This window comes from Mus caroli, chromosome 2 (assembly GCF_900094665.2).
Source record: "Mus caroli chromosome 2, CAROLI_EIJ_v1.1, whole genome shotgun sequence".
NCBI lineage: Eukaryota > Metazoa > Chordata > Mammalia > Rodentia > Muridae > Mus > Mus caroli.
The window spans coordinates 71,163,191-71,179,578 of NC_034571.1; the positions used below are offsets into that span (position 1 = coordinate 71,163,191).

A 16,388-nucleotide genomic window follows, 5' to 3' on the forward strand; every position below is an offset into this window, starting at 1 on the left:
GAGCATTGTGACTTTATTTGAGACTCGCTGGGAGCCTCTTCCAGGGCTCTTGATCTTCCCCTCCCACGTAAGAACAGGAATGTCAATACTTGAATCAGGGATCCAGAATGGGAAGGCATCTGAAGCAAACCAGAGCTGGCCACAGTCTATATGCCATGGGAATGGGGAGATGGCCGTTGCTGTTCCAAGTCCTTGAAATATTGTCACTACAGCAAAGCAAACTATGAAGAAGTTGGTATCTACACATGGCATGTAGCTGTAACTAAAATCCGTGGCCTAATCCTCAGCTGTGGAGGTTAGCAGGGAAAGTGATAGTGGGAGCTGGAAAAACAATAACTCATATGGAAATAAAATATTTGGGGAAGCCAACACAATATTTTAATTGGCTAATTACTAAATCCAACAAACCTACAACTTCCAGGCAAGAATACCTAGAGACAATGTTTCCTGAGGGTGTCTTTGGGGACCAGATGCCACAATGTATAACAGATACTTACTGAATAAATTAATTGATGAATGTCTTCCATTGTAGCTGAACACATTCTTACCATGGCAGACATTGGCACACATTTTTCTACCTTTGCCTTTTTTTTTTTAAAGATTTATTTATTTATTATATGTAAGTACACTGTAGCTGTCTTCAGACACTCCAGAAGAGGGCGCCAGATCTCGTTACGGATGGTTGTGAGCCACCATGTGGTTGCTGGGATTTAAACTCTGGACCTTCGGAAGAGCAGTCGGGTGCTCTTACCCACTGAGCCATCTCACCAGCCCTACCTTTGCCTTTTATATAGTCAGCATTTTCACACAATGTCAAAATCCTACGCCCAAGCCCCAAAAAGGATAACTAAACCTAAGGCTTTTAGCAGATTTAATACAGTAAAAATTTGATTCCATGAAATTGCTATAGATTTTTATAAGACAGACATTAAATATGGGTGATGGTAATTTAAAGGATGTGGATCTTGGTTTTAAGTGCTTGAACATATCCAACCTAAAAAGTAGAAAAGTCAGACATTGGAGGCCAGGACCCAGGGTCTAATCCCACATTTGAACACATCCTACATCCCAGCTAGGTCTATGATTATGAAAATGTCTCTGGCCCTCCCTTTTCTTAACTTCCCGATGTCTTCCGGTCTCTGTCTCTGCACCTTTACGTTGTGTATGGCTTTGAGGGTTTCTAGATATTTTTCATATCTTCTCCTTTCCTTTTTTTCTTTTATTTTTCTATTTTCATCCTTCTTTTCTCCTTTTTGGTTTGTGTTCTGTTTGTTTGGTCTTTATTTGTTTGTTTGGTTGGTTTTTTTTGTTTGTTTGTTTTTGGTTGTTTTTTAGTTTCTTGAGACAACTCTCACTGTGTAGCCCAGACTGGCCTGGAACTCCGGATCATTCTGCCTCAGTCTACCAAGTGTTAGGATTACAGGCGTATACCACCACATCCAAGAATGTCACCTTTGAGAGGGAGAGAGGAAAGAGGTGGGAGAGTACGGAGGATGCCCCACACGCCTTCTTGGTCAGAGCAGTCTTGTTTCAGATCCTGAATTTTCCCTAGTGGAGGACTGCATTTAAATAAGTGGCTCTGGAAATAAAACACACTAGAAAGTGAGAGAGCTGACCCTGCACACACACACACACACACACACACACACACACACACACACACTTGTTTTACAAACCCTGCCTTCTCTACCTACTGTGTCTGTCGCCAGCTCTTGCGAGCCTCACTAACCTCTCACCTCCAACAGTAGCACCCTGATCCCTCCTGCACCCTCTGCTTAGATTATGGGCTTAAAGGAGGTCCCACTGAGTGCACAGCAAGGAACTCAAGCAGACACTGTGTGGCACTGCGGTTTCAATGCGCACGTGGGTGAGAAGGATCACCTCACGGGGAGCCTGTGTTAGTGTGGGTGATGAAGAGGGAGAATCAAGCAATCAAGCAAACTTTCCAAAGGGTGTGGTAGTATACATGGAGGACTGCAAACAGGGTGTTAAACACAGTGTGTGTGTGTGTGTGTGTGTGTGTGTGTGTGTGTGTGTGATGTACAGTGATCTTGCAGTACACAAGGGTTCAATTCAACAATTCTTCTTGAAGAACAAATGTTATGTCACTTCCCACGTGAACTCAGGCTTTATATCTGGGACGTCCTTCACCCAGTGTAATAAAACTGAGGAAAGATCTAACAATGCCCTGCTACTTCCTGAAGAGGTATTTCTGTCTCTGACACACAAGACGGTCAAGTGAGAAGATTCTGCATTCTGACTTTATGTAAACAGGCTTCTTATTTTGTGCTCCATTAAGGTCGGATATTAAACTAGGCAGCACTAAAGGTATTATATTCAGTCCTCTGACTTCTCAGTTCTTCTCAATGTTTTCCTGATAACCTGATATCAATGCAACCAATCACTAGCCTCCTGCTCTTGGAAGCGAGACTACTTACTGTTTCGAATTTCATCATCATAACACGTTTCTAGCTACCATACGCGTTCTTCCCTTGAATGTTTAAGTTTAGGAGACATTAGCATAACTTGACAATTTTAGATACTAGTAAATTTATTTTCTTTTCTTGCACTATCCAGACACACTTAATTCAGGTCGAAGGCCATTCTATGTATAACTATGAGATTCCTCTTCCTCCTAAATTGTACTGCACAACTACTGTGCCTGTACCCATGGTGCCATTGTCTAGGGAGCAAAATCACACGAGTGCTATGAGCAAGAGATTCATTGCGGAGGTAAAACCACACAAAATTCAGGTAGAAGCAAGGGAGAAAATGGTCTACATGTGGCGGCCAAAGGATCACGACAAAGTCACTGCGGCTACAAAGAGGAGCTGATGAAGACCAGAGACAGCTGTTGGTAGCAAGGAAGCCTTCTAACACTGTTAGAGACACTAAACATAAAATAAAATGAGGCTGATTTAAGGGACAACTACAACAGGAAATTTTGGTGCTGGAGAAAAATTCAGCTCAACAATGAATACCGAAGAACAAATGACGGACCTGAAGCCCAGGAGCAGGGTGAAAGGTCAGTGAGAGGAAAGAAATGCCAGAGCTAAGGGGGATTCTAGGTAGACAAATTTGACAGGATTCTTCCTGAAGGCAGAACAAGGTGCTTGGATACCAAAGATGGGGATCTGCTAAATCAATTAGGTAGGATTCTTGCTAAAACAGGTCTAAATAGCTAAGGAGAGACCAAGACCTAGGGCCTAGATTAAAAGGGGGACTTAAAGCAGCCTGACTGGAATTCAGTCAGATTACAGTATTTGTTACAGGCTGTGCATCTAGAAATGGGCTTTAAGTCATTAGGGGTCAGTCCCCGGGGCAGTTGGTTGGGAAGAAAAAGTACAAAGGGAGAAAGGACAATCCTGAGAGGACAAGCTGGTTCTCTAGTATCAAGTCACGCGTTCACCACTGACGTGACCTAACAAAGCAGCTCACATGCCTGCTCTAGAATCCACAGGAGGCAGAAGAAAAGGGCCAGAATTGGAGGGGCTGCTGTCCACCAAACAGGAGAGCTAACAGATGTGTGGCAAGCGTAGGCTGTATCCAGGACTATGAACTGATCTTCCAAGTAGAAAGCTTTCTCCGTAGCCCTTCGGCCTCCCAGTCTCAAGCAAATTGCTCTGGTCACCAGCCTAAGTCCGAAACATGAGAAGAATTCCAAGAGACTCAACTGTAGCAAAAATGGCACATAATAAAGCCATTGGCAAGGCCAGGAGTGACATCATAGAAAGCCATCCCAAAATAAATACACACTTCTCAAAGACAATTTCAAGAAGAAAGCCTATCACAACACACAACCCTAATTAATTACCACGCTCACTTGTAACATTTCCTCCAGGTTTTCTAGGAATGAGAAACATTGCTACTAGCGAAACAGAGAACTTGTTTTTACTCCCACTAAGACTAAAGTTTAAGGCAATAATACATTACCACCTCAACCACTGTTAAAGCAGAAATCTTCTTAAATAATAGCTATTCCTCACTTCTCCCCAAATACCCTTTGTCATCTTAGTCTTCATCACAGCTGCTTCTCCTTGTCCTAAGTCAAAAGTATTTAAACTCCCAGCCCGACACTCCTTCCTCCTCCCTCCCTGCAGTGCCGGCTTGTACCAACTCCAACAGGGCTGTGTCAATCTGGACTCAGTTATGAATGAGATTTGAGTTCAAGTTCCATCTTACAAAGCTGATGGGCCTCGTGCAAACAGGCACAGTTGTGTTGTCTATTTCTACATAGGGCTTTGCAAGCCTAGCTCTGCTCTGAGCACACTCTCAGAGGCCCTGTAACCTCTCAGCCCTCCTCAGAAAATTCCCTGAGGGAGAAGAGTAACAAGCTTAGCCTTGCCTGAAGCCAGTCTTGATCCCCAGAGACACATTTCCACACAATACTGACACTGGCATCTCAGAGAAGTATATTCTCTCCAGCTTGTCAGGAATACCAAGAGTGAACCTGGACACTTGGCAAATTTAATGGAACCTTCTAGAATGTTCCATTCCCTTTTAACTATGTTCACCTTACAGGTCAGCTGGTGATAGAGGTTTAAAGTTATCAGGAGTAGAAGTGGAGGATTTACATTCTGCTTCTGGCCAGAACTAAACTCTGGGCTGTTAGAGAAGAAGAAGTTCACCTACAAGGTCCCGGGGAGGTGCCACAAAGTGCTAATGAGATAGCAGGTATTTTAACCTTAGCCATCACCACCCTGTTCTCCACCTCTTTGATATGAAAGCTGTCCCTCATCCCTGGGACCCCTTTTAGATGGCAGTCCTGAGTGCTACTGAGGGTAAGCCCCACTCCCCAGAGCACTCACTCCCTGGCCCAGGTGGGCCTGCTCCACCATGCCTCACTCTCGGTTACCCTGAGACTGGGCTCCTTCTACCTTTCTGGTGAGAGTCTGGGGCTTTTCAAATCCTACTCTTTTTCCCCTCAAAAGAGCCTATAGTCCAGCACTGTATAATTTAGTATCAGTATGTGCTCTTAAAGATACAACTACAAAAAACGGTTACAAACTCTAAGATTTCCTTATCAAAATAGGCCATGGATGTCTCCTTCTACCTAGGTTTTGTTTTTTTCACCCAGGATCAATTTTTTTTTTCCAGATCATTCCTAAGGTTTGACAAGATTTTCTCTACTTTCCTGGCTTAAAGTCATGTTAAATCAAAGACAAGTGGAGCTTAATGAAAATCACGACTGCTACAACTCCATTTAAAGTGCAGAGAATCTTGTGGACGCCATCTACACCCTCCACAGCACTTGTCAGGTTCACACAATATTTTGAGCATGCAGAGACTAGGAAAGAGGAAAGGCCTGTTTGCTTTCCTCTCCTCCTCCACTCTGATGAGCACTCCTCAGTGCAGATATCAACGCAAGTGCAGGCTCATAAACATAACTCATGAGTGGAATTTAAACAATCAAAAATATCAACCTTTATTTTAACAAGTTTAAATTACTTCAGGCTGATCAAAAAGATCAGATATGCTTCTTATTAAACACAATATTTGAAACTGGTAGCAAATATTTTGAAGCTGAAATACTACTTCATGAGGATGTGGCCTCTTTTAAATACTTAATAAGATCTTCTCTCTCACTCTTCTTTTTGATACCAGCAAAGATCATTTTAGTGCCAGGGATATATTTCTTCGGGTTCTCCAAATATTCCATCAAAGTTTCTTCTGACCAGATAACACCTACAAAGTTGAAAGTAAGTCTTAAGTCTTTGGAATAACATTCATAGAGCTTACTGTTTGAAAGGACCCACATACGTGAACCAAGGGTGACGGGGAAGGAGGAGCAGCCGCCTCCTGCATGCAGGGGCTGCACCATGCTTCCTTTTTAAAAAGGTTTGAAGGCTACGCATGGTGGTGCAAGTCTTTAATTCCAGCGCTTGAGAGGCAGAGGCAAGTAGACCTCTGTGAGTTCAAGGCCAGCCTGGTCTACATATGAGCTCTAGGTCAGTCATGGATATTTTGAGACTGTGTCTCAAAAAAGAAAGAAAGAAAGAAAGAAAGAAAGAAAGAAAGAAAGAAAGAAAGAAAGAAAGAAAGAAAGAAAGAGAGAGAGAGAAAGAGAGAGAGAGAGAGAAAGAAAGAAAGAAAAGAAAGAAAAGAAAAGAAAGAAAAGAGAAAAGAAAGAGAAAAAGAAAGAGAAAGAGAAAGAGAAAGAGAAAGAGAAAGAGAAAGAGAAAGAGAAAAAACAAACAAAAACCCAGGAATTTAAAAAAAAAAGTTTGAAATCAGGGAGAGGTGATGACTGTACAGCTTTGTACAGCATTCTGAATGCTAAAATGTTAATAAATTACATATTGTGAAAGAGTTAGTTAGCTAAATGTCATATGAGTTTTACTTCAATTAAAAAAAAAGAAAGAAAAAGAAATGTAAAACAGCTGGCCATGGAGTCCATGCCTATAGTCTCAGCACTTGCAAGAGGATCATAGTGAATTTGAGGCCAAATGGTTTGCAAGTGAATTCAAAGTCAATCTGGCCCATATGCTAAGACCCTTGTCAAGCAAACCCTTTGCAAATACTAGTGATTTGATTTTCTGGTCTGTATGATGTTAGGGCACCAAAAAGTTCAAAATAGTATTGTACTTTAAGACTATTTGATATGCTAGTCTAAGTGTGCACACACACACACAGGGAACAAATTGTTCTGCAAATGTACTACAATCTTCTCTAGGTGCTTTTAATCTCAGTTCTAAAACAGTTACTCACTCAACTCCCCTCTACCAACAAACGACTAACACATTATTATATTTTTCCTAATTAATTAATTATTTTACAGCCTGATCACAGACCCCCTCCCTCCTCTCTTCCCAGTCCCACCCTCCCTTACACCCCCTCCCCCATCTCCCTATCCCCTTTTCCTCAGAGAAAGGGAGGCTCCTCATTGGTACCAACCCCCCCCCCCCCACTTGGTACATCGAGCAGCAGCTGACAGAAACAGATGCAGAGAGCGCATCCTTCTAGAAGAGCAGAGGAAGGACTGAGGGAGCCTGAGGGATCAAGGACACCACAAGAAGGCCTACAGAGTAAACTAACCTGGCTCACGGGCCTCCCAGCAACTATTAACAAAAGAACATGCATGGGCTGGACCTAGACCCTCTATACACAGACTTTAAATGTATTTTTAAACTATATATTCCCCAACTTTGCTAAGAATCACTACTACAAATATAATCACAGCTGCTAGCATGCCATTAAAATATTCTTTTTAGACATATTTTTTTCAAAGTCTGAGCTTTTCAAAAACTCTTACTTTTTCAAGATAAATGTAACATATAAAATAAAAATATAAAATAGTCTACATGGGCAAAAACCTATGCCACAACTGACTGCTGGTTCTTCTGACCAAAAGGATAATGAGTCATGGAAATCTAGATCCCATCACAAAACATCAATAAAATCAATTTCAATAAACAGGAACATGACAGTCCATTTTCTTTTTTTTTTTTTTTTGGTTTTTGAGACAGGGTTTCTCTGTGTAGCCCTGGCTGTCCTGGCACTCACTTTGTAGACCAGGCTGGCCTCGAACTCAGAAATCTGACTGCCTCTGCCTCCCGAGTGCTGGGATTAAAGGCGTGCGCCACCACGCCCGGCTGACAGTCCATTTTCAATGAAAAAAGTCAGGCAAACTGTGCAATGCCAAACCAAGCACATTCTTCTCTGCATCCAAACGACTGCGCATCACCGGCAGATGCTGCCCTTACCTTTGTTCTTGTTTGCATCAGTGTACGAAAATCCTGGTGCTTGTCCTGTCTTTCGGCCAAAGAGGCCCCAGAGATTTGGACCTGTCTTGTGTTTCCCGCCTTTTTCCACCGTGTGGCACTGAGCACATTTCTGAACAAAGATCTTCTTGCCTGCTTCAGCATCTCCCATTTTGCTCTGCAATAAGACCTTAAACTACAGACAAGAAAAAGTATCAGATTTGAAAACCTAGAAAAAAAAAAAAAACTGGGAGAGAGATGGATCCTATTACTTTGAAGTGATAATTGATGATATTAAGGAAAAAAATAACATTTAATCATGTTACTGCGAACATATCAGTGCTCAAAAAGAGATGCAACATTACAGCATCCAGTCTTATAGACACTAAATCATCTCCTTCAGCAGGCATTTTTTGTTGTTTTGGCCACACTATGTAGCCCTGGTTGGCCTGGAACTCTCTATGTAGACCAGGCTGGCCTTTATCTCACAGTGATCCACCTAAGTGTGTTTCCTGAATTAAAATTCTCTGATACCACAGCCACGTAATCAGACTTAATTTTAAATTTCTAATCATAACTTCTTCATAAACTATTAATATAAAGCTAATTTTACCTTTGCCTTCAAACAATTATACTACATTAAATATATATGCAAAAATATTTGAAACGTGGGGGTCTCTTTACTTAATAGAACAAACATGACAGGTAAACACTATGTTACACATCCATCATAGCCGACACACATCAGAAATTAAATTCATACAGAAAAAAAGGGGGGCTCCTATCAGATATATGTAAAAATGATTTTTGTGCTTACTTTACACTCTTATCTGTAATCCAGTCTACCAGATGAGACCAAATATTACCTGAAAATAATAAAAAAATAATGTTATTGAGCTCAGGCTTCACAGTACTTAATACTAAAAAAAAAAAAAAAACATAAAATATATGAAGATATTGTTAAGTAATGAGAGATACAAACAAGATTCTGAACAAAGGTGCTTCTGCGACTACCAAAACATTTAGGTGGATAATTAAATAAATACTTCCTGCATCCAAATGACATGAAAAGTATAATTTCAGCATCATAAGTTGAACTTTGAAGGCAGAGGAGAAGGCAGGTAAAGTGAGTTTGGTCCCTAACAGCTAAGTAAAAGCTGGGCCTGGCAGAGCAAGCCTCTAATGCCACTGCTGTGAAGGTGGAAACAGGCAGATATCGAGAGCAAACAGGGCTCTGGGCTTAAATGAGAGAGCCTGTCCCTAAGAGTAAGATGGAGAAAGAATCCAGGCAGACATTCCAACATCATCCTCGGGTCTCCATGCATGCCTACACATACAACTCAACCACAGACATTCATACAATACACACACGCGCACACACACACACACACACACACACACACGCACGAGCACACGTACACACCCAGAGCACACTGACATCTGATGTGATAATGGCTGGCCTACCTGGACTTTGTTTCCCTATACTTTGCATTCTGTGAAGAATGAACACAGGAGCGTTTGTGATTAAGACAGATTTAAACATAGCAAATTACTCTTACTAAAATCATGACTTCTTTACCAGTACACTCCCAAGAATATATTTAGTTACATAATCCTACTAAGAACCAGAAAATATTTACATTAAGAATCTGAAAATACAATATTGAATAATGAAAGTCGCTACATAAAGGTGAAATTAACACTGTCAGAATGTTTAAAATATGACCAGTAACCAATAACTATTATTAATCGACATCAAAAAAGAAGGCAGTTTTTAGTGTACAGCATTCAAAACCAAATAATTTAGTATTCAGTGATTAGGTCTGAGAGAAATCAGAATAAGAAAACTTATTTTATAGAAGAGAAGATGACAAAATTCCAAACAGTATTCAAAATACTGCATTTAATTTCTACATGTATAAGCTCTATAAATTATCCAGCCGGGCAGTGGTGGCAAACGCCTTTGATCCCAGCACTCAGGAGGCAGAGGCAGGCGGATTTCTGAGTTCAAGGACAGCCTGGTCTACAGTGTGAGTTCTAGGACAGTCAGGGCTACACAGAGAAACCCTGTCTCAAAAAAACAAAACAAAACAAAAAAATCCAAATATTTTTAGAGCCCTTTGGGTCTTTTAAAGCCACAAAGAAGATAAATTCATCCACAAAAGAAAATATATGGCAACTTGTAAAATACGTGCATTATAACTATAAAGTCTATATCATGTAAAAACAATTTACCATTAAAGTACTAATGACAGAATCTTTATTCCTGACCTTCTTTGTAAAGCAGGCTGGTTTTATGCCAATTAAACGTTGCTAATAAATTAAGAAGCTTTACTTAAAAGTCATGTTTTATATCAAAGTCATTTGCCAAAATCACCTATGTTCAGTGTTCAAAGCACCAGTTATAGCACAACTTTTATTGACACTCTCTTGAATTGTAGAGGATTATTGTTGGGGCAGACATTGATGGCCCTGCTCCAGGCAAAGTAAAACCAACAGATTCAGCAATGACAAGAAAGAAATCGACTTGTCATGAAACTATTTGGTCCTCTGCCAGTATTTGCTTATTTATTGTCTTTTGTTTGTTTGGAGACAGGGTCATTTTATGCAGTCCTATTTAAGCCACCTCAGAGTCACTACCTAGCTCATGCTGGCTGCTTTCAAACTCGCAGCCTTCCGGCCCCAGGCTCCAGAGAGTGACAGGGTCACAAGCCCAGTGACCTGAGGTTACAGAAGAAGACTGAGGCAAAAAGGTGTGATGTGTCCAGGGAGAAGGGCTGCTCTGAAGCCGTCTCGATGATAAGCAGCAGGAGTAAGAAACATCTGTGTGCCCTGAGTTAAAAGCCATTTGTACATCATTAACTCAGTGAAGACTGACAACAGCTCTGGGAGACTGTTCCTGTAGTTTTACATATAAACAAGTTAAGGCACCCGCAAATTGTCCTGTTTCAGGTCACACGTGCTGGGTACAGCAGAGAAAGCAAGCTAATCTCTTGGAGTACTTTGTTGAATACATATAACTAAAACATAATATATGCTTAATTGGTCTTTCCTCAGATGACTACTTAAGGCTGATGATATCAGCCCCTATGGCGCTGGCCTCCTGTTCAGGAGCTGACCAACGAATCCTGGAATCCAGTGATCTCTGTGTGCTTTTATTTGGTTACAGTTTGATGTGGGTTTCGTTCGTTTGTTTTTTGTTGTTTTCTTTTTGGGTGCTGTTTTGTTTTGTTTTCTTGGTTTGGAGGATTTTCTTGTTATACTGGGGGATTTTTTTGGTTCGCTTTTTGAGAAAGAATTTGGGTGGGTAAGGAAGGAAAAGAGAATCGGGTAGGACTTCGGGAAGGGGAAGACTATGATCAAAACATACTTTGAAATTTAAAATTATCTTAAATAATAATTAAATGATAAGATAATAAAGATTAGTGCCATCCCATTTTGTTGTTTGCTTGGGATTTTTGCTTGTTTTTGCATTTTTTTTAGTGCTACCAAGGCTCACACCTCAGGCCCCACACAGACTAGGTAAGCCCTCTTGTCACTTTTCAGGCCTGAAATCGGTTTTGGTACTGCTATATACTGTGGAGCGCGTCTAACTTTTCATGAACAGTAAGTCAATGTGAGACCCATCAAGGCACCACAAAGCGCTTACATTTCACAAAGTCCAAATAATTCAAATGATGAAGGAGGTAGGGGAAGCTCCCTAGACTATTTTAAGAAGGACTAAACAGATGCATAAGAAAACACAAACTTTTCCACGTGGTTGTGTGGGTGGGGCGAGGTAACGCAACTGAAGGGATCTCCTCACTGGGTCTGCGAGTCCTTCAGAGCTGTCTACTGTCCATCCTTCTCCCTTGGCAGTGGCTATATAATACCCACCAATTGGAACAAGAATCCAGCTTCCTAAATGCTCAGCCCTGCACCTCGATGCCAACCTCGGGCCAACATATGTGGGAAGTTTTACCAAGCTATCCTCACCGCCCCAGGACCCAAGGTGCTACAGAGGGTCCTATCAATAACACAGCCTTCGTTGTTCACAACTGAAGCCTTGGCCCCGGGGAGCTGGGGACCGTTGAACGCCCCTCTCTCGGTCCACCCAGGCCCTCCTTGCATCCGCCCACAATCTGGGCTCCCAGGCCCAATCTGCCCAGCCGGCTCTCTTCCAATAAGCCAGCACCTACCACAATCACAGCAGCCGTGCCCTGTGCCACCCTTGGTCCACTGATGCAGGGAGGCCAAGATTTAAGGTGCGACTGCTGTGCCCGAGGACTCCTCTTACAGGCCGGACCCAGCACCAGCTGATGGCGGGCTCCATCCTCGCTGCTGATTGGCTGTGAGATCCCGCAGGACTCCCAACTCTCGCAGAGGCTGCAGGTCCTTCGACTCTTAACTGTCCCTGGCCTGGTTTTGTTTCTTTGCCTTTTAGCCACACAAAGACCTAAACTATTGTCCCTGTACACTTATAGTGTGTACAAAGTCTTACGTGGTGCAGCAATTCTTGAATGGTCCAAGAATATCTGGTGGCTACAGTCAAATCACATTAATAAAATGCTTACTCTAAGCAAAACACTGTGTCAGCTACACTAAGAGCACCAAGTTTTAAACCCTGCCTTCCCAACTGTTCATGAATTACAAGCTGGCTGTGGCAAGAGGCTACAATACAACAAACGTAAACTGTTGCAAAATAAACTCAATGTGGTGACATACTCCTGTAATCCCACCCTCAGAGGACTGAGGCAGGAGGATCACCATGAGTTCTAGGTCAGCTTAAATCACAAAGTGAGTCCTTGTCTCAAAAGCATTAAGACAGGCATTATCAATAATTTAACTATTTTAATCATTCTTAATTATAAGCAATTGTATGTTAATTGAAATAGCCACAGTTGCCAAATGATGACTGAAACCATTCTAAATGATACCTGTGAATTTTGTCTGACAGTCAACACATATTAAAGATGTCATCTAACTGGATCAAAGGGTCTTATGGGGGAGGGGGACCAGGAACAAATGTTTCAAACCAAAGGAGACTATCATTTCTTGTGTGTGTGCCACAGGCTAAGCTAAGGGCTTACCTACACTACCCTTTGCCATTAGCTTACCCACGGAGCTAATGGAGGCTTTGGACCGTATGCATATAAGACAGCCTAAAATTTTTCTTTTTTTTTTTTTGATTTTTAATATTTTTATTACATATTTTCCTCAATTACATTTCCAATGCTATCCCAAAAGTCCCCCATAGCGCCCACACACTTCCCTACCCACCCAAAATTTTTCACTTGGTCATGAATAAGTATCAGAGACAAAAGCCTAGAAAATGTTCATAGAGTATATATTTTTATTAGTATAATGTTTGAAGACTAATGTATCAACTAAGTAAATTTCATTGCTCTAACAGTCTGAGATAGTTTGGGAAACGGATAACATTTATTATTTTCTCTTTGCATTTCAAAACCAAGTCACACTATTACCTCTGTGCTCTGTCATGGTGTCTTTTTTCTCCTTTTCAGTACTGGGATTGAACCTGAGGCCCTTAAGCTGCTGATCAGGCTGCGCAATGGAGCTGTGTTCTCAGCTCCTTATCTCTCATTCTAGAAAAAGAAGTTTTCTAAACTTTTTTCAGGATAAACAGCATCAAAGGACAGGTACGACACATAACTATAGCGTATATATTTCAAAGTCTTGAAAAATAAAATGTAACCTGCAGATTCCCAGAACATTTATTGTTATAAAGCAAATAAGTCCTGACCCCAAGTACCCCCCAAACATTTCAGTTACATGTAGTTCTTGTGCAAAGATATTATGCAATTTTGAAATTTGATAGTTACTTCCTGTCTGGCATGAGGTAAGTGGTCACATAGTCTTATTACCATGATGTTCAGCCTCACCACAGGCCTAGAAAATTCAAGGAATCTGGGAACCATAAACTGAAACCATAAAAAACAAAACAAAACAAAACCCAACCCACCTTTCCTCCTTTATTTTCTGTCAGGCGTTTTATCACAGTAATGAAATGTCTGCCTCATACAGAAAATGAGTCCTAGAGAAAAAATGTTAATGCTATCACTAAATCTAATGAAATGATTCTCAAACCTTTGGAATTGGTTTGCAGGAGAAATATGGAGAAGGCTAGAGAAAAACCTAGACACCTAGAATTCTGTAAGCAGAGCTTAATGGGGGATCTCGTGGAAGTACAGAAGCCCAGAGTGCCTGTAGAAACAGGATCCAGATTAGATTCCCAGGGCCTATATGGAGCTAAGTGTCTGTGATTCCAGTTTCAAGGGGATCTGATGCCCTCTTCTGGCCTCCATGAGCACTGCATGCACCTGGTGCACAAACAAATATGCAGGCAAAATATCAATCCATATAAAATAAAAATAAAACCTTTTTAAAATGTAAGTAGTGACTTAATTAATTTGGTAGAGAAAATGTCAACAAAGCAGAGTGTTCTTGCTAATCAGGTTTACAGTGAGAATCAGGAGCAAAACTTACCATTTGGTAAGAAAAGCCTGAGGAAGGCTGAGGCTGAGGAAGACGTGGTTTCTCAAGAGCCCAGCACCATTTTTCTTTGAAAGCTAGATGCTTTGTATTGCAAACCGCAATGCAAGGTAAAGATGCCTTAATGCCGTGGCTCTCAGCCTTCTTAATGCTAAGATCCTTCAATACGATTCTTTATGTTGTAGTGACCCCCAACCATGAAATTATTTTCATCGATACTGTAATCTTGCTACCATTATGAACTGTAAGGCAAACATCTGTATTTTCCAATGGCCTTAGATGACCCCTATGAAAGGGATCATGACCCATATTAAGAAACACTGCTTTAAAAACATTTCAAGATTTGGCAGGTCCCATTCAGTCTTTTCCTGGGGTGGGGTGGACTGGAGGGAGTGGGGTGGGAGTACCGTCAAGGGACCATGCTTACACCGAGTGACCTAGGAAGGTATTTCTACAGGATTCTCTCACCCTGTTCCGCTGCCTAGGCACAGAGGGACCACTTCTGCTTTAGTGTAAGACCTAACTAACTTCCACCACCACTGAGGGCAGACTTCAGCATCAGCCACATAGTCTATGTTAAAGTTGAGAGACCCTGGAGGCTTCCAACCCAGACTTCAAGCAGAGACCCAAGAAACCAGTCAACGTGTGAAAGGTCAACTCAGCTTGCAGGAAGCCCTGAGAGGTTATTGAGGGAAATGTGAGGGTCAAGCGAAAACACAACAGAGATTCCAAGACAGAGCTGTTAGAAAATGTGTGTACTTGTTAAGAAAAGCTTCGTGTAGTGAATACAGACAGCCCATGGGAGGCGACATGGTTACAAATAACAGAGCTTACTAAATCTCCGAGACTTACACAGGATTGAACGTGTGCCCTGTTGCTTTAGCTCCACCCTCTCATTCTAGGCCCAGTTCTCCCTTTCCACAACTGTTTATGCTGTGCCATCATATACTGGAAGTATCTAATTTATTGCATCTAATGGTATAGGTGTTCACACCTAGCAGGTCACTTTCACAAGGGATTTTAAAAAGTATTAAATGCTTTTGTGCAGAAGCCTCACTGTCTATCTCTGCTGGCCTCGAACTTGTAATCTCCCTGCCTCTGCCTCCCGGGTGCCAGAATTACAGGTGCATGCTACAGATGAATTTGGAGAATGGTAGAACAGTTGAGAGACTCCTAGACTTAGACTTTAGAGTTCACGTCTTTGGAAACTCTTGGACATAATGCATCATGAGATGGGCAGGAGCCTTTGGGTGGAAGGAGAGGAACCCTGTGACTTAAATAGGAAATGGCAAACACCCCCACCACCACCACCCACTATCCCCGCTCATATACTGAATGCTTGGCACTATCTGGGGAGATAGAAACTCCAGGAAGCAGAGCCTAGCTGGGTGGAGTAGGTCATTAAAGACATCCCTTTCAAGTTTGTACCTGATGCCTACATCCCTTTTCCCTACTTCCAGGAGGTGAGAAGCCTCTGCCAGTGTTCCTCCTCTGTCACATGCTCCTCCTCTGCCACGTGCTCCTCCTGCTATGCTATTCTACTTTACACCAGCCCAAAGTCAGCAAAGCTAAGGGCCAGGGATCGAAACTTTTAATACACCTCTAAAAAGGTGTATTAAAAATTAATCTGATCGGGCTGGAGAGATAGCCCAGTGGTTAAGAGCACTGACTGCCCTCCACATGGTGACTCACAACCACAGCAATGTGATCTGATGCCCTCTTCTGGTGTGTCTGAGAACAGTGACGGTGTACTCACACACATAAAATAAATAAAACCTTTTTAAAAAATGAATCTTTTCTCCTGCAAGGGATATATATATATATATATATATATATATATATATATATATCAGTTACTATGTCATTAGAGATAGGTGACATGCTCTAAATTGAATGTGATGTCACTTACTTAACCTCACTCCACCTGGACCAACTATGTGAATTTCTACCTCACTTTAACTTTATCTTTGACAAGGACAAGGTAAGGCTAGAGGTTCCTCTTCGGGGAGCTAGAAGAAACTCTTCTAAGATGGGCGAAGGAGAACAAGACAATCTCAAACTTCAGTGTAAACCACCTGGATGCTCACTGAGACACCCCAGCGCTGTGGCAGTTGGCAGTTGAGATGGAGATGCCTGGAGTAGACCATAACAGGAGAAAAAAAAAAAAAAACTCCACTTATTCCCAGAAAAGACATG

At 41.7% G+C, this 16,388-nt stretch overlaps 1 protein-coding gene across 1 annotated transcript; it reads right to left on the reverse strand.

Annotated features, from left to right (window-relative positions):
* Window positions 1-5,395: 5,395 nt before the first annotated feature.
* Window positions 5,396-12,003, reverse strand: LOC110309371 (cytochrome c, testis-specific). Its single transcript, XM_021181992.1, has 4 exons — window positions 11,879-12,003; window positions 8,518-8,566; window positions 7,704-7,896; window positions 5,396-5,685 (listed from the first exon to the last, which is right to left on the reverse strand). The coding sequence occupies exons 3-4, from the start codon at window positions 7,870-7,872 to the stop codon at window positions 5,537-5,539; spliced, it is 318 nt and encodes a 105-aa protein (XP_021037651.1). The 5' UTR covers window positions 7,873-7,896; window positions 8,518-8,566; window positions 11,879-12,003; the 3' UTR covers window positions 5,396-5,536.
* Between the last annotated feature and the right edge of the window lie 4,385 nt (window positions 12,004-16,388).

Coding starts and splice junctions, on each gene's coding strand:
- LOC110309371 (XM_021181992.1), bottom strand. CDS start 7,872: ATGGGAGATGCTGAAGCAGGCAAGAAGATCTTTGTTCAGAAATGTGCT. Junction 5,686..7,703: donor TGATGCAAACAAGAACAAAG/GTAAGGGCAGCA, acceptor TCAACTTTGTAG/GTGTTATCTGGTCAGAAGAA.